The sequence below is a fragment of the Elgaria multicarinata genome, chromosome 9 (genome assembly GCF_023053635.1).
Source record: "Elgaria multicarinata webbii isolate HBS135686 ecotype San Diego chromosome 9, rElgMul1.1.pri, whole genome shotgun sequence".
NCBI classification, from domain to species: domain Eukaryota; kingdom Metazoa; phylum Chordata; class Lepidosauria; order Squamata; family Anguidae; genus Elgaria; species Elgaria multicarinata.
Genome location: NC_086179.1, coordinates 14971388 through 14996362, shown reverse-complemented (window position 1 = coordinate 14996362; position 24975 = coordinate 14971388). Strand labels below are relative to the sequence as shown.

The 24975-nt window shown below is 44.2% G+C and overlaps 1 protein-coding gene across 4 annotated transcripts in view; it reads left to right on the top strand.

The window, feature by feature from the left end:
* The window catches only part of PDE3A (phosphodiesterase 3A), a 326281-nt gene that overhangs the window by 292157 nt on the left and 9149 nt on the right, over positions 1-24975 (top strand). For all 4 annotated transcript variants that reach the window (XM_063134777.1, XM_063134778.1, XM_063134781.1 and 1 more), the window contains 7 exons: positions 6151-6236; positions 7598-7767; positions 10304-10441; positions 18066-18177; positions 20208-20321; positions 21802-22001; positions 23792-23995. In XM_063134777.1, coding sequence (XP_062990847.1) covers positions 6151-6236; positions 7598-7767; positions 10304-10441; positions 18066-18177; positions 20208-20321; positions 21802-22001; positions 23792-23995 — 1024 coding nt within the window. The remainder of the gene's footprint in view (positions 1-6150; positions 6237-7597; positions 7768-10303; positions 10442-18065; positions 18178-20207; positions 20322-21801; positions 22002-23791; positions 23996-24975) is intronic.

The following is a 24975-nucleotide window of genomic DNA, read 5'->3' as shown; positions in this document are numbered from 1 at the left end:
TTTTTCTCGCAAAACAGGAACACATGCCCCTGTCCGAAGCTCCAAACACGAGTGCGAGCACATGTCCTCCGAAAATAATCTGTAAATCGTTGAGCATGTTCATCTTATTCCGGACTCCCAGGTGGATTTGCGAAAATTTGGGGGAAATTTGTGCAAATTTGAGGGAAATTTGTGAAAAATCTTACAGTCAGTTTCTGATCAATTTGCCCAAATGTCCTCCTTGTGCAGAGTGAGCAGTGATCACAAATGGGAATTGGACACGAGACGAGCAGCGAGACTATGTTCGGAGAATTTTAGTGATCTTGAACACTCCTTGTTCTCCCACTCCTAAAATTATGAACCATAGAGAGGTTTTACTATACTCAGTGGTATATAAATGAAACAAATAAATAAATAAAATACTTATCTGGTGCTTGTTGCAACAGCTGCTTGTTTTCCCTATGGGACACGTACTTTCTCCTCGTTCTCTCAACTTCCTTGTGATATGAGCAGCTTGGTCATGTTGCAAAGATTTGTGTCCAGAGAGAACCACAGCTTGTAACTACGACACAACAGTTTCCATTGTCGACGGGGAATCATATCTCCATAGTAAAGCACATGCTTGACATACAGAAGGTCCTGGGTTCAATCCATGCCATCTCCAGTGTAACAGGATCAGGTAGCAGGTGATGGGAAAGACATCAACACAGATAGCTTTAAAAGAGAATTAGAAAAAATCTTGGAGATGAAGGCTATTAATGGCTGGAATTCTTGGAGGTGGAGGCTATTAAGGGCTGATTTTCTTGGAGATGAAGGCTACTAATGGCTGAAATTTTTGGAGGTGAAGGCTATTAAGGGCTGATTTTCTTGGAGATGAAGGCTACTAATGGCTGAAATTCTTGGAGGTGAAGGCTATTAAGGGTTGATTTTCTTGGAGATGAAGGCTACTAATGGCTGAAATTCTTGGAGGTGAAGGCTATTAAGGGTTGATTTTCTTGGAGATGAAGGCTACTAATGGCTGAAATTCTTGGAGGTGAAGGCTATTAAGGGTTGATTTTCTTGGAGATGAAGGCTACTAATGGCTGAAATTCTTGGAGGTGAAGGCTATTAAGGGCTGATTTTCTTGGAGATGAAGGCTACTAATGGCTGAAATTCTTGGAGGTGAAGGCTATTAAGGGTTGATTTTCTTGGAGATGAAGGCTATTAATGGCTGAAATTCTTGGAGGTGAAGGCTATTATGGGTTGATGTTGTTGAAGGAGAGAGCTATTAATGGCTGAGATCTTGGAGGTGAAGGCTATACAATGGATTTCAATGGTTAGTAGTCCTGATGGCTGCATTGATGGCTATAAAAGTGATGGCCAAGAACATGGGCAGCTTTAAAAGGAGATCAGGAAAACTCAAGGAGGGCAAGGCTATCGATGGCAGCACTTGCTCTCTGGAAAATGGTTCCCATTGACATTAGGGAGGTGTCTTCAGTCTTAACCTTTCAACTGCTCAAGCCCCCCCTCTTCATGCAGGCTTCCCCCTGAGGGGTGATCCAGCCAGTGATTTATTATTATTATTATTATTTATTTATATAGCACCATCAATGTACATGGTGCTGTACAGAGTAAAACAATAAATAGCAGGACCCTGCCGCATAGGCTTACATTCTAATAAAGTCATAATAAAACAATAAGGAGGGGAAGAGAATGCACCAAACAGGCAGTATAAGAGTCAGAACAAAATCAAGTTTTAAAAGCTTTAGGGAAACGAAAAGTTTATTTAGTCAACCAGATTTATATAATCGCCCAGTGATTATTTTATTGTCATATTTTATGCCTTTATCATTTTTGTTAACCACTTTCATAGGCTACAGGAAAGCAGTACATAATTCTGTGTAATGAATACTAATAAATAATAGCCGTGCTGGCTATATACTACCTTCAGGACCAGAGGTAGTATGCCTCTCAATACCAGTAGCTGAGGAACACTGGGTGGGAGGTCACTATTGCACCTGTATCCTGGTTTTGGGCTTCCTATTAAGGCATCTGGTTTGGTCACCGAGGGAATAAAATGCTGGACTAGATAGACCTATGTTACTGTTTCCCAGTAACTGGTGTTCCCAGTAACACCAGTTACTGGGAAACAACAGTGGGAGAGGGCTATTGCTCTCATGTCCTACTTGTGGGCTTCCAAGAAGCAGCTAGCTGGTCGTTGTGAGGGACAGGATGCTGGTGAGATCTAGCAAGGTGTCTTCTTACGTCTGTTCCCTCGGGAGCCACAGCCAGTCAATAAGCAATGCTAGGCTTGATGCGCAAATAGACTGACCCAGTATAAGGCAACTTCCAATGTTCTGAGCTGCCAAAAGGAGCCCGTCTCTTCAGTGGTGGGAACGGCTGAGTCAAAAACATGGATGGATGTTCTCCCTCATCTGTACACATCGTATCTCCAGGTCCCAGCTTTTGCTGTTTAATAATAATAATAATAATAATAATAATATTTCTTACCCACCTCTCCATTTTGATCAAGGCGGGGAACAACAGTAAGTATAAAATACACAAAATACTGATTAAAAACATAGTATACATTGTTAAAACATCCTAAAAGCATCCTAAAATTCCACTGGATAGGCCTGCAATAATACAACTGCTGCAGCTATTTAATATGGATTTAGTCCCCGTTGTGTGCTAGTTATTCCCTGTGGGAAGCAGACCCTGACCCTGAATGTACAGCCACGCATATTTCGCAGGAGCAGAGAAACGGGGAAGTGGCTTGTTACTGTTGCGGAGTGCTGCGATAAAATCATCGAGGAATAGCTCAGGCGCTCAGAATTGTTCTTGGGGGCTCCGCAGCTCTCGGGCGGCTTGTGATGTTTTACTGCATGCGGCTATGTTGTTAAGTGTAATATGAAAGTTTATTAAGGTTTGCAGAGTTTAAAGAAGGTACTCACTGTGTGTTTGTAGGAGAATGGCAAGTATGAAGCCATAGAGGGGGGAGTGAGTGCTGGATGGAAAGAGAGGGCTGATTGGATGTTTGAGTGGAGCGTCTGGATTGGCTGTGAGAGAAGGGGAGGAGTCACAGGACTGTATGATATGATGATATATATATGTGAGAGAGAGATTTGGAATAGAGATAGGAAGGGTCTGCGTGTTTTGTTGTTTTGGTGGATTAGAGCGTGGGAAGGAGAATAGTGTAGTTTAGAAGGGGTAGAGTAGGTAGAAGTACTTATAAAGTTACATTTGAAACGTTGAAGTGAAATTAACATCTGAAACCGTTACACATTGTACTTTGAAACCATACGCTTGTGAACTGAGAGAAACCATTAAGCTTTTGAACCTGCATTAAGGTCTTGTTATTAAATTACATTCATTTACACCTGGTATGGTCACTGGAGTACCTGGGGAAGGGTACAGGTCGAGCTGTGGTGGCAGCGGAAGGGAGAAGTTTGGGGCGAGGGTGCAGATCTGTATAGCTGTGGGGCCTAAGCAGAAGTAGGCGCGCCACAGGGACGGCTTTAGCATCCCAAACCCCTGACAAAAGCACCTGAGCTGGGTCCTTTGGGTTCCAGAAAGAATAAGAGTGATCCAGAGTAAACCCAGTGCAGAGGTGGTCGTCACACAGCTCACATCTTGAATTAATTTCTCCCAAATGACTTCGTTGAAATGAAACATGCTTAATGCATTCTGTCAGTACCATTCCAGATATTTATGCAATTTTCCAATAAAAAGTGGTTTATTATCCTGCCCTTTCCTATTCAGTCATACGCATTAACACTCTGCAGTCTGGTTAAATACGTGTCATGCGCAAGCATACGTCCTGAAAGGATGCATGTGAACAGCTCTAAACAGCTGCTCAGCACGGTAAGCAGCAGCTGATTAGTTTCAAACAGCACAGAGTACCGAGGGCAGCTTTACTTAGTAAAATGTGTGTGGGGGGGTTTTCTGTGCAGGTATTTTGGGCAGGGTCTATAGCTCAGAGGTAGAGCACCTGCATTGCACGTAGAAGGACACAGGTTCAATTTCCGGAAGCTCCAGTTGAAAAGATCGTGGAGCAAATGAGATCCGGGAGATCCACTACCAGCCAGAGTAGACAGTAGATGGACAAATCGCTTGATGTATGCCGCAAGGAGCACAATCACTACACAGCTGTCAAATCCACAAGTTGCAAAGCACAAAAACTTGGGGGTTTGTATTGCCTTAGAAGGAAACTCCCCCCCTCCAATTACTACCCTTTTTCTGAGTAATTTTAATATTGGCAATTGTTCCCCACACGCACACACCGGTCCAGGTCCTTCAAATTTGCACAAATGGAGCAGATTACAATTTACAGTCTTAGTTATATCAGTATGACAGCACTACTCCAGTACCGAAGCGCACTGATATGCTCTTTGCACACCTAGAAATGCCACTGGTCAAATCCCACCTCTTATAACATGTTCAAATGCCAGCTGTCAAATTCTTTCTCCACTTTGATGCTTCCCTTGACAGCAAACTCCAAAAAAGGGTTGCTGAACAACCCTGGAGCTTTTGCTGCAGGTGTAATTAATGTGGGAGTATTTGGAGCTTATTTCCACTTTGCCAATTTAGCAGTGAATGAAGCACGTGAATAAATTAGGAAAATGTGCTTTGCTGCAGTCCTGTGAATATGCTTGTTACTTCTCCTGTATTGGGTAGATGAAACCAGTTAATCCTGTTGGGTATCTCCTTTGACCCAGAGCAAAAGGATTGAAGCTTTGTGAGTCAGTGAGGATAACTGACCATAGTGAAGGCAGACTCCTGAGGCAGTGTTCAGTTTCAGCAAGTGGAAGCTGGAAAAAGTATAACCCAGGAGCAGAAATGGCATACCCTTCCCTAAGAATTTCCCTGAAATTTCCTTCTCTTTTGGATGTCTTTTTGAAAGCGATTGCTTTTCCATCAAATTGAATGGGGTGGAAAGAAATGTTGAAGGAAATTTTGGCACAGCACTAGATTAGACCAAGGTCCATCTAATTCAGCATCCTGTTCTCCATTATAGGGATGGGCAAACAAGTGATGTTTGAGGTTGCTAGGATTCTCTGAACATCGTCTTGCTGCATATTTTTTACGTTTTAAAATTTTTGTATACTTTTAATGTTTACTATTCTTAATTGTTGTAAACCGCCCAGAGAGCTTTGGCTGTGGGGCGGTATATAAATGTAATAAAATAAATAAATAAATAAATAAATAAATAATAAAATAATGTCCCATACCCTGTCCCTGGTTGCTCTCTGCAAGTGGGGAAATTGTGCAAATCAAGCAGCGATCAAATGTGAAACGTGCGCAAATTTTATCTATAGACTAATTCAGTCTACAGGAGAATTTTTCACTAATTTCCTCTATCAACTAATTCAGTCTACAGGAGAAATTTGCATAACTTTCCTCTGTAGACTAATTCAGCCTTCAGGAGAAATGTGTGTGAATATCCTCTATCAACTAATTCAGTTTACAGGAGAAATTTGCACAAATTTCCTCTGTAGACTAATTCAGTCTACAGGAGAAGTTTGCGCAAATTAGGAAATTTGGGCAAAAGCAGACTGGGGAAGTTGTTCAAATCAAATGCAAACACATGTCCAGCACCTCACGAATGTTTTCAACAGACACTTGTTTCCAATCATGTTCAGGGCTTCAAACAGGGCATGCTCACATGTTTTGCATGTAAAAATGAAATTCTCATGCATTGCTACAACCAGATGGCTCTAGGAAGCCCATGGCTTGAATGCAATAGTCCTCCCCTATTAATGCCTCCCAGAACTCGTATTTCGTGGCATAGAGTACTTCAGACCTGAAGGTTCCACTGAGCCATTTAATGGCACATAGCCATTGATAGGCCTAAACTCCATGAATTTGTCTAATCCCCTGCTGAAGTCCTCTAAAATAATGGCTGTCAGTCCCATTATACATTGCCTGAAGAAGTATTTACACATGCTCAGCTATCAATAATCAAGTATGCAATGATCAAGCTTTGGCTATTGGCAATATAGAAATACAATAAAAAACATTTGCATGTATGAACCAGCCATTCAATGAAGTGGTATAGAGATATATCAGTAAATATTTAACCAAGTAATTACTTTCCATAATCCCTTGCAAGCTCCGGGAAACAAGCAACTATCCAGTTGCTGCTCCTTCTCTAATTTTTCACTATTTCTGCCATTTCGACCTGTTCTCCAGCTGCGGCAGGCCGTACAACCAAATAGATCCCGGGGAGGGAACGTTGGACAGAAATGATGGAGCAGCACACACCTTGAACAGAACAGGTCAGTGGACGATAAAAGAGGCAGCATTGTGTAACGGTTGGAGTGGGAGTCGGGAGATCCGGGTTCTAGTCCCCACTCAGCCATGGAAGCTCATTGGGTGATTTTAGGGTAGTCACAGACTCTCAGCCCAACCCACCTCACAGGGTTGTTGTGAGGATAAAAATGGAGAGAGGGAGGACTACATATGCCGCCTTGGGTTCCTTGAAGGAAAAATATCAGGATATAAATGCAATAGATAATAAATAAATAAGGGAGATGTTTTGTTGGAATGAAATCTCTAAAATCCCTTCGATTGCATTTCATGCCATTCAAACATCTTTAGATACATGATAGAGCTATTTAAAAGTGCCAGAGAAGAAGGGGAAGTGAACAAACAAAAGCCTTCCTAAAAGCTGTACTATTACAGAGACATTCATCAGATGAAAAATAAATGTGTGTAAGCCAGGCTTTGATCATCCTGAAGGCTTCCCCGGAGGATGTTCAAGTCGCCCCTGAACCACCGTTCTCCATCCATATTTCACCTGTGCTTATCTTACCTCTCTTTGGCCCTGTTCAGAAGACAACTTAAACCATGGCTTTAAGCATGGTAGTTAAACTAGAAAGCCAGGCTGTGTTCAGAAGACGTCTTAAACCATGGCTTTAACCATGGTGAACAAAGTAAAAAGCTTTATTCACTGTGCTTAAAGCCGTGGTTTAAGGTGTCTTCTGAACACAGCCTGGCTTTCTGGCTTAACCGCCATACTTAAAGCCAGGGTTTAAGGTGTCTTCTGAACACAGCCTGGCTTTCTGGCTTAACCACCATACTTAAAGCCAGGGTTTAAGGTGTCTTCTGAACACAGCCTGGCTTTCTGGCTTAACCACCATACTTAAAGCCAGGGTTTAAGGTGTCTTCTGAACAGGCCCTTTCACTGGTTAATCCTTCACCCTACCGCTCAGAACCCACTGAGGAATATTTATTCTATAATCAATAAAGCAAACGAAAGAATAAATATCAGAAACATAAAGGCATACAGAAGCTCTACAACTTCCTGTCTCAAAGCAGAGTGTTCAGGATTCTCATTGGGCAGAGTGTGGTTTGTGCATGTAGCCAAGTTCTTACGGGGGCTCTCTGTTCAGTGGAGTCCGGTGGTGCCTCCTTTAGAGTCCTGACTGGTTCTGATTGAAACCCGGAGCGGATTCACCGCCCCACTGACATCGCGCCACCAGCCCCCACTGCCTCTGCTCTCCTTGGCAACAGGATGTGGACATGTGCATTGGGCCTGACGCTACAGACCACAAAGTGCTCTCGGCTTTGGCTCTCGGCAGCTCAACGACAATGTTTCCGTTATCAGCAGTAACAGGTGCTTGTGCTTGCATTTCAGACGATCTGGCGCAAGCCACCTCTGACTACGAAACGAACAACAGCGACAGCAGCGACATCGTGCAGAACGATGAGGAGGCGGATTGCTCCAAGGAGCAGGCACAGACGGGATCCGTTTGCAGGACTTATTCTCCGGAGACAATCATATTGCATCCGTTGTTGCCGCCTGAGGTATCTCATTCCCTCTTCAACGTCGTGGTGAAGACCAAAGCTTGTGAAAAACCCATTTTCTTTTTTTCTTCTTCACGCAGCTCCCTGCTAGCGCCCACATTTTGCATGCAGAAGGCTTTGCAAACCCCTGGTGCCTCCAGATGAAAGAATCTCAAGTAGCAGGGGATGAGAAAAGGTTTATCTGAGCTTGTGGAGAGTCGTAGGCCCTGTTCGGAAGACACCTTAAACCATGACTTTAACCACAGTGCTTTGCCTTAGTCACTGTGGTTAAAGCCGTGGTTTAAAGTGTCTTCTGAACCAGGCCACTGCTAGCTAGACAACATTGGACTAGATCTGCCTTCCCCCAACTTGATGCCTCCAGTTGTTATGGACCTATCAGGCCTGAGCAGCATGACCAGTGGTCTGGAAGGCTAGGAATTGTAGTCCGAAACATCAATAGGGCTTTAGGTTGGGGACGTTTGGGCTAGATTGACCAGTGGTCTCAACCCAGTGGTGTAAGGTCTGTGCTCAGATAAGCATCCATCCTGCATAACCCCTTGCAGGCTTAGGAAAAGCCAAGGATTTGCAGAAACAAAACAAAAAGTTTTATGGGTGTGCGAGGGGAGGCAGGAGTGGAGCAGAAACTGCCCAATGCAGACCGACCCACAGTTGGATGAGGGGGGTGGAAAACTGGGGTGGAAAAGGAATGGACTGGCTGGAAGGCTAAATCCCAGCTCTCTACACTGCAACATTTTGTTGTAGGTCTCACTTGTTGCTGCTGCTGCTGCTATCGTTATTCTTCATCAACATCATCGTAATCTCACTCGTTCTTCTTGTCTAAAGAGTATCAAACTTACCTAAAAACAGATGGGAATTCCAATGCAGCTTTTGCTATTTCTGATTGGCACGGATGCGCAGATGCCTAAATCCAAAGCAGCCTTGTCCATAAAAATCAGACATAACAAGCGAACGGAGGAAACAGTTTTGGGAGATAGGAGAGTGGAACAGAACAGGGACTGTTGTGAATTATTGCACAACGAAGTGCAGATGTGCGGGCCTAAATTAAGCTTGTAAATATCCACATTTAGCTCTTAACTAATAACCCCCAGGAGTGGTGCAACAGTCCAAGTTGACAGTTTGGGGAGAAATCCTGGCTGCTAAAGCCCCACCCGCCGAATCTGTCAAATTTCAGTCCAGTTTGAGTTCGTTTTAAAACAACAACAACAGTCTGGTGACTTTTGGCCAGTCACAGACTCTCAGCCCAACTTATCTCACAGGCTTGTTGTTGTGAGGATAAAATGGAGAGAAGGAAGAGGAGGATTATGTATGCCGCCTTGGGTTCCTTGGAGGAAAAAAGGTGGGTTATAAACAGCACAATTAGCTTTCCCCGTTCCGATGCTGGCTGCTACTTTTCATTGTCCAGCTCTGCAATGCTTCTAGGCTTGCTTGAGATCTATGTTCATTTTAATCCTATTATGCACCTGGGGCCTGTTCTCTAAACTGTGGTCATAGGAAGCTGCCTTAGACAGAGGCCTTAGCTAGACCAAAGGTTTATCCCAGGATCGTCCCGGGGTCATCCCTGCCTGCTCCTGGGATATCCTGTGTGTCATTTACATGAACAGGGATGATCCCGGGATAAAACTTAGGTCTAGCTAAGGCCTAAGACCATTGGCCCAGGTGAAGCCAGTACTGTCTCCTCCTCCTAGCAGAATCTCTCCTCCTCCTCATCCTCCTCCTCTTGTCCCCACTGCTCATTCAAGGGAAAGAGCAAGAGAAAGGACAGGTGCAGCTTCATCTCCTCACTCTTGTCTCCGTTTGCATGCTTAGAGAGGGCGAGTGAACAAGCAGGAACAGCAAGTAACAGCAGCAGCAGGGCCAGTAGGCTCTGAGGATTGTCACTCAATAATAATAATAATAATAATAATAATAATAATTTATTTATTTCCTGCCTGGATTGAGGCAGGGAACAATTAGGAGCGCATTTTTCAGAAAGAGCTCGCACATTCCTGAACTCACAATCTCATTAAAAAAAACCGCCATGTGGTTGTTTTGTTTTGTCTTATAAAAGAAACAGTTTAAAATGTGCATTTAAAAAAAAAATACACATTTTCACGCTTCAGTCAACCAGGGGAAAGTGTGCACTTTTGCAAAATGAGCACAGAAATGCACAATATTCCCATTCAAATTGCGCACTTTCAGTGCCTGAGGCTATTGGCTCAGAGTCTGACCTGCCTAGGGAAGTCCAGAGCTAGCTTTTTCGGCCTAGCTTTTTTTTTTGGGGGGGGGGGGGGCAAACATTCTTACAGTTGTAATTACTTTAAGGTGACAACTTCCTCAACTCTGGCATACGCTGGAAACCTCCTTTCCCACCCTGAATATGTGGCTGTTTCCATGTTGAAACCTACATCAAGCAGAGAAGGAAACAGAAATGACATTTGGGGTTAGAATGGGTTAGTAATAAAAGCACAGTCAGCGTATACGTTTAGAAAGGTCCAGGTAACCCGTGTTTTACCATGTTTTTTGTAATGGTGGGAATATTTGTTGGTTCTTGATACAGGACAAGCCTATTCTTGCCCCAGAGCCTCTAATAATGGACAATTTGGACCCTCTTATGGATCAGCTAAACAGTTGGAATTTCCCCATCTTTGATTTGGTAGACAAGATAGGAAAGAAATGTGGTCGGATCCTAAGCCAGGTAAGAAAGTGTACGTTGCAGATTTCGGTCGCAGCCCAGCCTTTTGTAAAGCATGTGTGTTGCGTGTTGCTGTTTAGGGGGATATGCATGGACTGTGATCCAAGGCTCTTTCCATGCTCAGAATTCCCATTGTCTTTTATCGGAACAGCAAAGCCACCCCACTCCTGATCAAGGAATTCTTGGTGCCAGTAGGGAACAATTGGATCCCACCTAGCAGATTGAAAACCTGATAGTATAGATGCTGCCCTTGTAACCATGGTTGCCATTTAGGGAGGGTGCTGGGGCAGTTGCTCTCTTCTGTATTTTAAACTACTTGTGACTTTTTCCTTGCATAACACCTAGCATTGGATCCAGACTAAGCCATGCTTTGGTTGCCTTGAAATCATTAGTACTTCAATTAGGCACAATTAACTTACCTTATTGACTTCAATGGGACTAAAGCGTGACTTAATATAGCCAGGATCGAACCCTATATTTCTGCCAGTTCTCAGATTCAACACTTGGTTTGGAGCTAACCATGGTTCACTGAAACCATAGTTTACAACCCGACTTCTAAACATGGTTACAAACTGTGGTTTGGAGGAAACCATGGTTTACAAAGCTATTAGAGCAGACAGAAGGGCCATACCTAGACGGGACGAAATCCTAGGGCGATCCCTAGGATTGTCCCTGTGCGTTCACATGACACACAGGGGATCCCGGGATCAGGGAGGGATGATCCCTCCCTTGCTCTGGGATCTCGCCCTCCCCTTTAGGCCAGGTTTTTCCACGGTCTCGGGAGCCTGGGCGCCGTGGTTTGTCCCAGCTCCTCGCGGTTCCTCTCAAGGAGCCAGGACCCGTGCACAGGGCGCAGAGCTCCCCAGGAGCACTGCACCCATCGGGGGTGGGGTGGGGGGGAGTGGGGAAAGTATTTTTTTAAAAAAGAAACACCTACCCTTTGCGCACAAGCATTTGTGCACTGCTGTCCCTTTAAAATTAAGAAAATGGCGGGCGCAACGCCTCTACCTCTGAGATTGTCATGCTCTGCATGTAAACAGAGGGGGGATCTCACGATAAAACCATCGCGAGATCTTCACCCCTCCATCGCGCACTAACAGGTAGGTCTAGCTAAGGCCAAGGATAAATCAAAAAGTGCTGAAACAGGAAGGGGATGGAATTTGTATGAACAAGTGGAGAAGGGTGGGTGGGAAGGAGAACATGTGAACCCCACAAGGCTCTTTCAGCCTTTTAAACATGGTTAAAAGCATAATGTCTGTACTTGGCCTAAGGGTGTGAAATCAAACCAGAATTTGTTTAATGAATGCATCAGTGTACTTAAGGCCAAGAAAAGTAATGGTTGTGCTTTCTGATGTGGGGGGGAATGTATATTGGGGTACACGGATGAAAGTGGATGATGTCAAGGCTCTGCTTGATACTCAGAATGAACTGCGCACCCATATTCCAAATTTCACCTTCAATCTGGGTTACTCAGGGAAATTCTTCCACACAGGTAAGAATGAAGGTGGTATAGTACTGTGCATATACTGTTGTTGTTTAAAATGGATACTGTTTTATACGGTTGTTTTTATATATTTTTGATGGTTTAAAATTTTGTATACTTTTTTTTTTAATGTCCACTGTTTTTAACTTTTGTAAACCGCCCAGAGAGCTTCGGCTATGGGGCGGTATATAAATTTAATAAATAAATAAATATATAAACAAACACATCAATCTCCTTGTGGCAGTGCAGAGCAAAAAAGATCTCTGGGGTTTGGGATGATTCATTATTAGCTTTCTGCAGTTTAAATTGCCATCCTGATTTGAGCTAGAGAGAGGGAGGAAGAAATTAACAAAACGAATTACCTAGGTGGGCCACATAGCCTGAAATTTATGGAATGGAATAAAGAAGAGCTGACATCTCTCTCTCCCACCCACCCCGAGGGAGCGTTTGCCTTCGGCAGCTAAGCGCCAACATAACCTCTTCAAGGATATTTGACAAGCCATCTACGTATGTTGCACGGGATGCCAAATTGGTTTAGAATTTGTATTTAAAAAGAAAGAAGCTAAAAGCATCCATCTGTGGTACAATGGAAAGCACTTGAACGCAGCACCGGCAAATCTATAAAAATGCAGGGGAATAATAATCCATGCAAAAGGCGGGGGGGGCGGAGGGGGGACACACTTTGATTTGGAATGGAGGGCAAACCCTCCCTGATCTTCCCTGCTGTTTTTTTTTAGCAAGCTGTGTCGTTAGGTAATGCCTTAATTTACGCTCTCTGTTCTCCTAATAACAACCCCTGTTGGGATAAAACAAGTTTTATTTAGAAAGGAGAAGGTAGAATTGAAGGCTGCAATTTAAAGGCCAGACGCAGTGTAAAATTAGAGTTTCCTTCTTTGCTACCTCCGTCAAAGGCCTGAAAACAACAGACTCTTGGACAGTTGGAGGTCAGGTTCTAGGAAATCGTGTTGGGACGAGGCTCCAGGAGGCGAGAGCTGTAAATGAGGATTTGGGAAGTGTTTCCATGGTCAAGAAAGAGCGATTATTTCCTCCCATCTACGCGCACCAAGGAAAGAAGCCACTTAGGAAGGTGTGTAAAACGTAGCCTTCCTGCCACCTCTGGCAAGAGGGTGATTGTGGCTGTGAGGGCAGAAAGCCTGACTCAATTCAAGACGTTAGTCGTCACCACCACAGTATTTTGTTGCTTGCTTTTGTTTTCTAAAGTAGTCATTATTATATTTGTTAGCCATTGAATATGAGCCAGCAGTGCGATATGGCTGCAAGAAAGGCAGATGCTATTTGGGGCTGCATTAATAGAAGTCTAGCTTCCAAATCGCGTGAGGTACTGGTTCCTCTCTATTCGGCCCTGGTTAGGCCTCATCTAGAGTATTGTGTCCAGTTCTGGGCTCCACAATTCAAGAAGGACGCAGACAAGCTGGAGCGTGTTCAGAAGAGGGCAACCAGGATGATCAGGGGTCTGGAAACAAAGCCCTATGAAGAGAGACTGAAAGAACTGGGCATGTTTAGCCTGGAGAAGAGAAGATTGAGGGGAGGCATGATAGCACTCTTCAAATACTTAAAAGGTTGTCACACAGAGGAGGGCCAGGATCTCTTCTCGATCCTCCCAGAGTGCAGGACATGGAATAACGGGCTCAAGTTAAAGGAAGCCAGATTCCAGCTGGACATCAGGAAAAACTTCCTGACTGTTAGAGCAGTACGACAATGGAACCAGTTACCTAGGGAGGTTGTGGGCTCTCCCACACTAGAGGCAGCTGGACAGCCATCTGTCAGGGATGCTTTAAGGTGGATTCCTGCATTGAGCAGGGGGTTTGACTCAGCCTTATAGGCTGATTCTAAGATTCTCTGATTCTAGTTTTACTATTATTAACATTGCACTCTCAGTGGACATGGTCCTTTACAGAGCAATACAAGCAAATGAACATTTGAAGAGCTGTGTTGGATTTGAGCAAAGGCCTATCTAGTCCAGCATTCTGTTCACACCGTGGCTGGTCATATGCTAGTAAGACAGTATCCTGCCCCACGGAACTTAAAATCTAAATTTAGGCCAGGAGGAGAGAGACCCAAAGTTCTCAAGAGGTGGATGTGAAGGCAGTTAGATACAGTCTGAAACGAATTTCTTACCTCAGTTCTGTCACCTCAGGACTGAGTCATACATTATTGGTTTCCTGTGACTTCTTCCCACAAACCGAGGAGCAGAATACTTTACGTTATTAATAAGAAAAATGCTTTGCATAAGAACATAAGAAGAGCCATGCAGGATCAGATTGTTTAGCTTGGAAGAGCCATGCTAGCTTGGAAAAAAAGGAGGCTAAGGGGAGACCTGATAGAGGTGTACAAAATTATGCATGGTATCTAGAATGTGGATAGAGAGACATTTTTCTCCCTCTCTCAAAATACTAGAACCCGGGGTCATCCCATGAAGTTGATTGGTGGGTGATTCAGGACAAATAAAAGGAAGTACTTCTTCACACAGCGCAGAGTTAAATTATGGAATTCACTACCACAAGATGTATTGATGGCCACAAATTTGGATGGCTTTAAAACGGGGGTGGATAAATTCCTGGAGGAGAATGCTGTTAGGCCTGATGGCTAGGTGCTACCTCCAGTATCACAGGTAGTAAGCCTGTGTGCACCAGTTCCTGGGGGGACATGGGTGGGAGGATTGCACCATGGCCTGCTTGTGGGTCCCTGGTCGACAGCTGGTTAGCCACTGTGTGAGCAGAATGCTGGACTAGATGGACCCTTGGTCTGATCCATCAGGGCTCTTCTTATGTTCTTAGGCCAAGGATCCATCTAGCCCAATATTCTGTTCACACAATGGCCAATAGCTGTTAATGGGAAACCCACAAGCAGGATAGGGATAGGTCACACCTAGATATTGCTGCCAAGAAAATTCATCCCCAGCCCTCCCAGCTGCTGGGAGGAGTGCAGCTAAGTTCAGAGGGAAACAAGGAAGTCTGATGGAGAAGGGGTAGGGATGTCACAAGCGCCCAAATGGGTTCGGAAGTCCAGCAGACTCCCCTGTGCCTGGACATCTGGACCCCACTCAGTGAACCCCCAACCCTTACCTGTAACGTTGCGTAAGTGGCTGCTGAATGGCCACTATTTGCATACGTTTTGATATATGGAAAAACACGAGTCGGCATTTTGAGTAAATGGCGATTCGCTGAGGGGGAGGCCAGCTCCTGGGTGCTTGCGGAGTGGTCCAGTAAGGACTGGGGCTTGGTGCGCTGGTCTGGGGGGGAGCGAGTGGGGGGTGGCAGCTTGCTGAGCCCCCAGGGAAACCGGATGGAGGTGGGTTCATCCATCCCTAAGTGGGTGGCAGATAATGTTAACCTCCCTGCTAATCAAAAAGTGCATGTGAGCCCTGATTCCACTATACCTCTGCTCTTCAGGTGGGAGGCTGCCCAATTGACAGCCAGACCGATCCACTCCTTCAGAGACTCACCACCACCACCAGTCAGGAAGATGTTCCCACTCTGAGAAGGGGCATTTTGTGCCCCCCCTTGTCTACTTCTATTGGCCACGATGGCTATATTAACTAACTAACTAACCAGTTGCTCGGAAGTTACAGCAGTAGAGGGTTATACCTTGCATGACCTGCTTGTTGGCTTCCTGTAGGCATCTAGGTGGCCACTGTGGGAAACTGGATGCTACCTAGATGGACCATTGGTCTAAGCCAACAAAGCACTCAAGTTCTTAACCTGCCAACAGTAATTAACATACCCAGGGAGATAGTCTCAGTATGAGGAAGCTAAGTATCTTTTGCTCTCACCTCTCCAATCTACTTTACTTATTTTTGATCATTTTGGCGCTTTCTCCACTGACCCAAATAACATTCAAACCGACGGGGGAAAGCATAGCATGCTGATATAACCTGCATTATTTTTTAAAAAGGAAAGGGCTTTCTGACATTAACATCCCTGAGAAATAGATAGATATATGTCATGTTTTCAGAGTCTGCTCTCGTTCCCTCCAGGGGAAGAAAAATAATAACTTGGAAACTATTGCTTACTGGGATTGTTGCCTTCTGGATATTTCCATCATTTCAGTGCTCTGTTGTTCGTAAGAACATAAGAAGAGCCCTGCTGGATTAGACCGAGGATCCATCTAGTCCAACACTCTGTTCACACAGTGGCCAACCAGCCGTTGGCCAGGAACCCTCAAGCAGGACATGGGTGCAACAGCACCCACCCACCCATGTTCCCCAATAACTGGTGTATATATAGGCTTACTGCCTATCCTAAAACACTTGGGGCAGCATTGCTTGCCAACACCACCAGTGACAACGCTGGCGTAGCTGCTTTTAGCAGATCCGATCCTAAGCCAGGATGGGTGGAGTCTTCCCATAAGGGTGGCCACTTAGGAATCACCAAAGAATGAGGACAAAAGAGAACACACAGTTGCATTAAAAATGTGCGTGCTAACTTATATCTATAAAATGCACATTTAGAAATAGTTATTATTTAAAAAGAAATGCAGGACATTTCACCACGGTGTGGGAGACTGTAACCAAGTGACCAGTGTACCTGTCTGTTCAGTTCGGTGTCTAGGTGTGAACTGTTAATGCTTAACAATCCTTATGGTTCTTTCTGTTTAAACTGGAATGGGACAGAACAGTCCTCTGGCTGTCTCAAATAGAGGATTCTCCTCTGTAAATGAGGACACCTGGCCACTCTACTTCCCACCCACCCACCACTACCATTCCAGAAGAAGTTCCCATATTCTAATAAGAAGCTCCCACATTCTAAAATTAGCGCATATTTATACTTTCTTGTGTAGAAACTACCTCATAGCTAACATTGAGCCTATTCAGACAACACGCCAAAGCATGGCTAGGCCGCTAAGCCTTTCGCAGCGAAAGGTTAGTGAGTGTGTTTAAGTTGTGGTTATATAACCACCATGGTTAGGAGTGGTTCACATGACAAAATGTTTACCTCAAAATGCTTAACCACCATGGCTTAGCATGTCGTCTGAACAGGATCATTATCTGCTATCCCATAAATTAGGGCCCGTAGTCTTAATTATCTCATTGTTATTAAACATTCCTAAAACAAATTAGAACTTACAAAGAAGGCTTACACATACAATTTTCAGGCTAGGTAGGATCCATTTTGAATTACACCTTTGAGAAGATAAGTCCTTCCTCAAAATTTGCCAATTAAAGAGAAGGCTATAATTTCTTCTAGACATCTGTATTTCAAGCTTGTTGATGTGTGTACTTCACACAAGTTTTTTTGCTGAATTGATAAGCAAAAACTTTACATTTACCTTTGCCCTGGAATAATGCAGTCTCACACCTGTTCTGTACTCAAATAGCTTTTTTGGTCCAAGGGGGAGGGCATTTCCTCAGCATTTTCTCTTTGATTATCATCCAGGTCAGCTTGAGTTCCTAAAAAGAAACGGTTAAAAACAATAATGATACATTAAAAACACAAATAGAACACACATAAGTTACAGAATACAAACAGCCACCCAACCTAACACACCAGCTTCCATGCAGGTGGCCTGCTTGAACAGAAACGTATTTGCCTCCTGACAGAAGGACAGCTGAGAGGGAACTCTCCATCAACTCCGTAATTGGGGGACAGAGCAGGACCGGGTAAACAGTATTAATAACCTCAAGCAGGGGCTGGTGAAGGGGCTTAGCCTGGGGAGACTCTGGAGGCCTTGGAGGTCCGCATTTGGCCGTTGGGCTGTCGTTTCCCCACCTCAGTTCTAAGTATTATGGTTCCTTTTGCCCAGGAGAGCTAGAGAAGAAGCTTTTAACTCACTCATATTTTGGTCCCCAGTATGCAGCGATAGGGACTAGTCATGCCAGTATGTGGACTTTTAGACAGATAAAATAAAAAGGGACCCAGCAGGGTGATATTTATTCCTGGCGGGAAAATTAGAAGGCCAGCCTATTACACTAGCTTCAATATATGCACCTAAAGTGCACCAATGTATTATTTATTTATTTATTTATTTTATTTTAAGGAAACTAGTTTTTTTTAATAAAACTTTATTTTATTTTAAGAATAAAACTTATTTATTTATTTTATTTTAAGACACTAGCTCAGTTTGCTATCGGGGATCTAGTTAGAGAAGGCGATTTAATGGTTCCTTTTGCTTTATTCTTTCTAGGTATCCTACAGGCTCTTTGAAGACATGGGGCTATTTGAAACCTTTAAAATTCCTGTGAGAGAGTTTATGAACTACTTCCACGCTCTGGAGTGTGGATACCGAGAGATACCTTGTAAGTATGACTGCAAGAATGCATTAATTACTGATTCCTTTATTTGATTTCTCAGTTAATATAATATAGCTGCTTTTCTTCAAAGAGCCCAAGGCAATTTACAGCAAATGAATAAAATAATATGAATCCATGGGACATCGTATAAAGATACTGCAGCAATTTATAATACACAGACCATACTGTATCTTGGCCTTTCCATCCTAGATCCCTCCAGGTGTGTTGGACTATAACTCCCAAATTCCCCAGCCTGGGAATGATGGAAATCACAGTACAACTCATCTGGAGGGCAGCAATATGGAGAAGGTGGCCACACCTAGAACAACCTTTCAGACAATTAACCCATGAAAACCCTGCTTCAGTAAGACAGTCTTTGCCTACCTATTATTATTATTATTATTTATTTATTTATTTATTTATTTATTTATTTATATAGCACCATCAATGTACATGGTGCTGTACAGAGTAAAACAGTAAATAGCAAGACCCTGCCGCATAGGCTTACATTCTATTAAAATCATAGTAAAGGAATAGGGAGGGGAAGAGAATGCAAACAGGCACTGGGTAGGGTAAACAGGCACAGGGTAGGGTAAAACTAACAGTATAAAGACCAAACAACATCAAGTTTTAAAAGCTTTAGGAAAAAGGCCTCTTCTGGGAGTGCTCTATAGCAATGAGACTTGTAACTCCTAAGGACGTTATTTCATAATTGTACAGAATTCATCTGGCACTTTTCTGTGCAAGCTAGTGGACAATCTTCCCTCTAGATCTCCATGGTAGAGTTCACCTTGGAGTTATGCCTCACCAATCTTTTAGAATTCTTTGCGAGTTTCGACAAACACGTAGATAGGACCAGTGTGGCACTTGCATTTGAATCCTTCATTAAGGGCCCCTGAAAGAGAAGGTATGGAAACACCTAAATCATAGAATCATAGAATAGCAGAGTTGGAAGGGGCCTACAAGGCCATCGAGTCCAACCCCCTGCTCAATGCAGGAATCCACCCTAAAGCATCCCTGACAGAAGGTTGTCCAGCTGCCTCTTGAAGGCCTCTAGCGTGGGAGAGGCCACCACCTCCCTAGGTCATTGGTTCCATTGTCATAATGCTCTAACAGTCAGGAAGTATTTCCTGATGTGCAGCTGGAATCTGGCTTCCTTTAACTTGAGCCCGTTATTCCGTGTCCTGCACTCTGGGAGGACCAAGAAGAGATCCTGGCCCTCCTCTGCGTGACAACCTTTTAAGTATTTGAAGAGTGCTATCATGTCTCCCCTCAGTCTTCTCTTCTCCAGGCTCAACATGCTCAGTTCTTTCAGTCTCTCTTCATAGGGCTTTGTTTCCAGACCCCTTTATCATCCTGGTTGTTTCCAGACCCCTGATCATCAATCAACACAATAAAAATTATCTCGCTGGTTCCCTTAACCATGGCCATGAGATTGTGTGCTTTCTCCCATGCACTCTGCATTTCATAGAATTATATAATAGTAGAATTGGAAGGTGTCTATAAGGCCATGAAGTCCAACCCTCTGCTGAATGCAGGAATCCACCTTAAAGCAACCCTGTAAGATGGCTGTCCAGCTGCCTCTTGAATACCTCTAGTGTGGGAGAGCCCACGACCTCCCTAGGTAACTGGTTCCATTGTTGTACTGCTCTAACGATCAGGAAGTTTTTCCTGGTGTCCAGCCGGAATCTGGCTTCCTGTAACTTGAGCCCATTATTTTGCCTGTTGCTGAAATGACACACCTTCCCATGTGGGATGGTATATATAACTGTCTTTGAAAAACACCCGCACCACTTCATCATAGCAAATTTTAGATTTGGAGGGGGGTTGTCCTTCTCATGGACCAACATGACTATTTTTGTTGTTGTTTTTCATCACAGCAAATGACCACACATATTCTCCCTAAGTCAGTAGTTGATGGCACTTCTTGGAAAAGATTTGAGCTAGGAATAAGGAATGAATTCTCCTCTGTATCCAGTAGATGGTGCCATTACTCCCACCCAACCAGTATTAGTAACCTGCCTCTATCTTAACAGATCACAACAGGATCCATGCCACTGATGTCCTTCATGCTGTGTGGTACCTTTCAACACAGCCTATACCAGGCCTTTCAACTGTGATTAACGACCATGGGTCAGCAAGTGATTCAGGTAATATTATTAGTATGCCTTTCTGGCCACGTTTAATTTCTTGGCCTAGTGAAGAGATGTAACATTTCCAGACATTTTGAAACCATTGAAGAAAAATGCAAATTATTTAATTTGGGGGGAAATTAAATAATTTGCAATACTTATATTTTTAATGCCCTTTACAGATCTAAAGTCACGAACATAAAATGTATTATGTATAACTTGGTGTGCCAAAAAATTATCATGCTTAGTATTTCAAATGTCAACAAGAGGCCGCCCAGAAGCAAAGAATCCTTCTTCCTCTCTGCTGGAAATGGCTGCACCCCCTAGAGGCAGAATCACATCTTGCTCTTCCAAGACTCTTGTCTTCAGTTTACAGGAATTGCAATTAAATAAATTGCCCTAAATTAAGGAATGACCTAAAAGTTTTCCTATTACATAATTTTTAGAAATCATCTTGGGGGAATAAAGGCCTGGTAGCAATATATGAATATCTCTCGTGTGGCGCAGAGTGGTAAAGCAGCAGTTTCTGCAGCTGAAACTCTCCCCACGGCCTGAGTTCGATCCCAGCAGAAGATGGTTTCAGGCAGCCGGCTCAGGTCAACTCAGCCTTCCATCCTCCCGAGGTCGGTAAAATGAGTACCCAGTTAGCTGGGGGGAAAGGTAATAACGGCCGGGGAAGGCAACGGCAAACCACCCCGCTATAAGGCCTGCTAAGAAAACGTCAGCGAAAGCTGGCGTCCCTCCAAGAGTCAGTAATGACTCAGTGCTTGCACAAGAGGTTCCTTTCCTTTCCTATCTTAAACATTTCTTAAAAAAAAAAAGATTTTTTTTTAAAAAAAGAAAGAAAGAAAATATTTCAGCATCCAGAATTATTCAGTCTTCATATTTTTTGAGAGAGAAAAAAAGACCTTGAGAAAAGTGTTTCCCCCGCAAATTTGTCCTTCCCCACTCTTTGGGCCTTCTTATCTTGTGTGTGTGTGCGTGGAATGGGTGTATGTGGGGTCATAGCAGTGGAAGTGAGATTGTCTAGATCAGTACTCCATTCTGATTCGGTGTTATAGCTAAACCACTCCTACCTAGTAGCACAAAAATGAGGTGACCAGATTGTTTAGGAATTTTTGAACATCTTGTGTATCATGGGGATGTCCAAGGCTCAGTCTGTTCACACCTTTACTCTTGCCCAAATGGGGCCTTTACGGCCGCCATTTATTCATTGAGGGAAATTATGCAATTTCCGAAGCCTCAATTGTCAGACTCAACTGGGAGGGAGGGGATGCAGGGGAGTCCATCCGACTCCCAGCCCCAGTTCGATGCCTCCAACATCCCTACACACTGAACATTTTGGAAGTAGCAGTTTCCCCTCAGCAATAGATACAAATCTGGCCCAGGTTCCATTAAAATGAGTGAGCTCAAGCATGGTCCTTTGTACAAAACCAAAGACAGGTTGCTCCTCCTTTCCATGACGAACTCTCAGCAAACGACCTGGTTTTCTGCCCAGATTCTGATAGTGGGATCACTCATGGCCACTTGGGATACGTCTTGTCGAAAACATACGCACCAACAGATGACAGCTACGGCTGCTTGGCTGGCAACATCCCTTCCCTGGAACTGATGGCCCTCTATGTAGCTGCTGCCATGCATGACTATGATCACCCAGGAAGAACCAATGCCTTCTTGGTTGCAACCAGCGCTCCTCAGGTAAGACAGGCTGGATCAACCAGCTCCTATTGCTCTTTCAAGGGAACAGCGGGCCTACATAAGCTGTGGCCCACAAATCCATTGGAGTCCTCCAACTATTTTTGGTGGTCCACCAGGGATAGGGTGACTATATGAAAAGGAGGACAGGGCTCCTGTATCTTTAACAGTTGTATTGAAAGGGGGATTTCAGCAGGTGTTGTTTGCAGCCATGCAGCACCTGGTGAAGTTCCCTCTTCATCACAACAGTTAAAGCTTCAGGAGCCTTGCTTTCTTTTGTATGTGGTCACTCTAGTATAGCTCCTGCAGCTATATGTGCTGTGATGAAGAGGGAACTTCACCCGGTGCTGCATGCCTGCAAATGATACCTGCTGAAATTCCCCTTTCAATACAACTGTTAAAGATACAGGAGCCCTGTCCTCCTTTCCATATGGTCACCGTAATAAACCTATTTATGATGTTTGTCTAGGGCCTAATCTACACCAAGCAGGATATTGCATTATGAAAGCGGTATATAAAAGGCAGGAGCTACACCAAGCAGGATATAGCGGTATGAACTTGGTATATGGTATGTGTCAATGGGTCCCAACAGTTGTCAATGCACTCCAATTCCACTAAAAAGCAGTAGTGTGGCTCCTGCCTTTTATATACCACTTTCATAGTGCAATATCTTGCTTGGTGTAGATGAGGCCTAGGACCTCAGAAACAGGGATGCTCCAGTGACTGGCAGGCTCATGACAGGGCTGGGGAGGGGGCATGCTGTTCTGTTTGGCTGGATGGGTTCCAAGGTTTGCAGGCCTGCCTTCAAAATAAGGGTGTTCATGAAATAAGGATTCCACAAGTGGAGAATTAGGCACAAAGTTTCAGTATCCTTTAAAGCAGAGGTGTGGAAGTGAATTCGATTTTGGAGAAGCTCTTGAGGGCCACGTTCCAGTGGCATGTGGGGCTGAAGGCAAAGGGTTATGGCAAAAAGAGTGGGGCCATAATACAAAAAACCCCCACAAAAAACCAGTGTATTTACTTATATCCCACCTTTTTTCCTCCTTAAGGAACCCAAGGTGGGATACGTAGTTCTCTTCTCCATTTTTATCCTCACAACAACAATCTTGTGAGGTAGGTTGGGCTGAGAGTCTGTGACTGGCCCAAAGTCACCCAGGGAGCTTCCATGGCCGAGGGAGGACTAGAACCCAGACCCTCCGACTCCCAGTCCAACACTCTAGCCACTACACTACACTGGCTCTCAGTGATAGCTTAAAACTCTTACTGCCACTAACAAACGCTTAGGGGAGGCATCTCAACATTTTAGAATGGGGGAAAACCACCCAATGATCAGTGATTGAGGAAATGGGGGGTGGCCATATCGAGACCCCCAGAGGGCCAGATTGGGGCCCCAAGATTGCCAGCGTTGGTCCTGAGGTTCCAAGTTTCTGGCACTTAATGTTGCAAAGTCGACGTTGAACATTTGGAGGCAATGCCTGGTGAGACCCCAGGAGCCAGAGTGGGACTAAGCAAAACATCCAGTGGTGTTTGGGCCCCCTGGACTGTGTGTGATTTTTGGAGTTGACTAGTAGAAATAGAAGAACTTCTGCAACATGAAAAAAATATGATTAATTTGCATCACACCTGCAGGGCAACTTTGTCTCTGAATTTTAATATATTTTTTTTACTGCAGAATAAATGCAGCCTTGCTTCAGACCATTTGGAAATGAACCGAGACAGCTGTCCGTCATCCTATAGTTATTCTTACGTTTTTCCTAACTGTGTAGTCATCACTTTCTCTCTCTCTCTTTTAGGCTGTTTTGTACAATGACCGTTCTGTATTGGAGAACCATCATGCCGCTGCCGCATGGAACCTCTTCATGTCCAGGCCGGAATATAACTTCTTAGTCAACCTTGATCATGTGGAGTTCAAGCACTTTCGGTTCCTTGTCATTGAGGCAATTTTGGCCACTGATCTGAAGAAGCACTTTGACTTTGTAGCTAAATTCAATGCCAAGGTATGCTCGATTGTCTTACCTACGTCTTTTTGGTGTCCAGATCAGTGGGGCCTGGGTTATAGTGGCTTTACCTCGCAATATTGCAAGGACAATGACTTGGGGCCAAGCTACATAAGAACGTAAGAAGTGCCAAGCTGGATCAGGCCAAGGTTCCATCTAGACTAGCACTCTGTTCACACAGTGGCCAACCAGCTGTCGTCCAGGAACCCACAAGCAGGGCACAAGTGCAACAGCACCCTTCCACTCATGTTCTCCAGCAACTGGTGTACATGGGCTTACTGGATCTGATACTGGTTCTACATGGTTCCAGAGTTAATAGCAAGAATAATGGGGTGTTCTGTTGGGACCATGCTAAAGGAAGAAAGCTCTCCACATGCTGCAGTCCCAAAGATAATTGGACAGAGGAATAGGACCGTAGTTGCTAATTACACATTTAGCATCACGTTGTAGTTTCACTTAAGACAGAGAAGGATCCTGACCCTCTCTATGTCCTGGGGGTATAAAGCAGCCAAGAAGCATTAACTAAATGCAGAGAAGAACCAGCATGCTGTAGTGGACACAGAGCTTGGTTTAGTACAGGGAGTTGATCATTGGAGGCCCACCACTGGGATGGATGAATGGATGGTAAGGCTTTCAGACACCATATTAGATGGGAAGGCTTTCAGACGTAGTATTTCCACAGCAATCTGGCATCTGACTACTTGGTAGCAAGAGTGGGGTGGATTGTCCCAAGTCAGATTGAAAATTAGCCACATCGAAGAAGACTGTACGTTCATACCACAAAAAGAGAGTGTCCCAAAGGATGCCCAGCCTACAAAATGGCAGATGGAGTGTGACAGGTGCAGAATTTAGGAAGCAGTTGGGAGACAGAGCCTCAGTAATGGATGTTGGCAAGAGCCTTGGTGAAAACAGACAAAGTTCAGCTTTGAACATATTCATAAAGGAAATATAATGTCATGCTTATGAAGGAAAGCTGGACA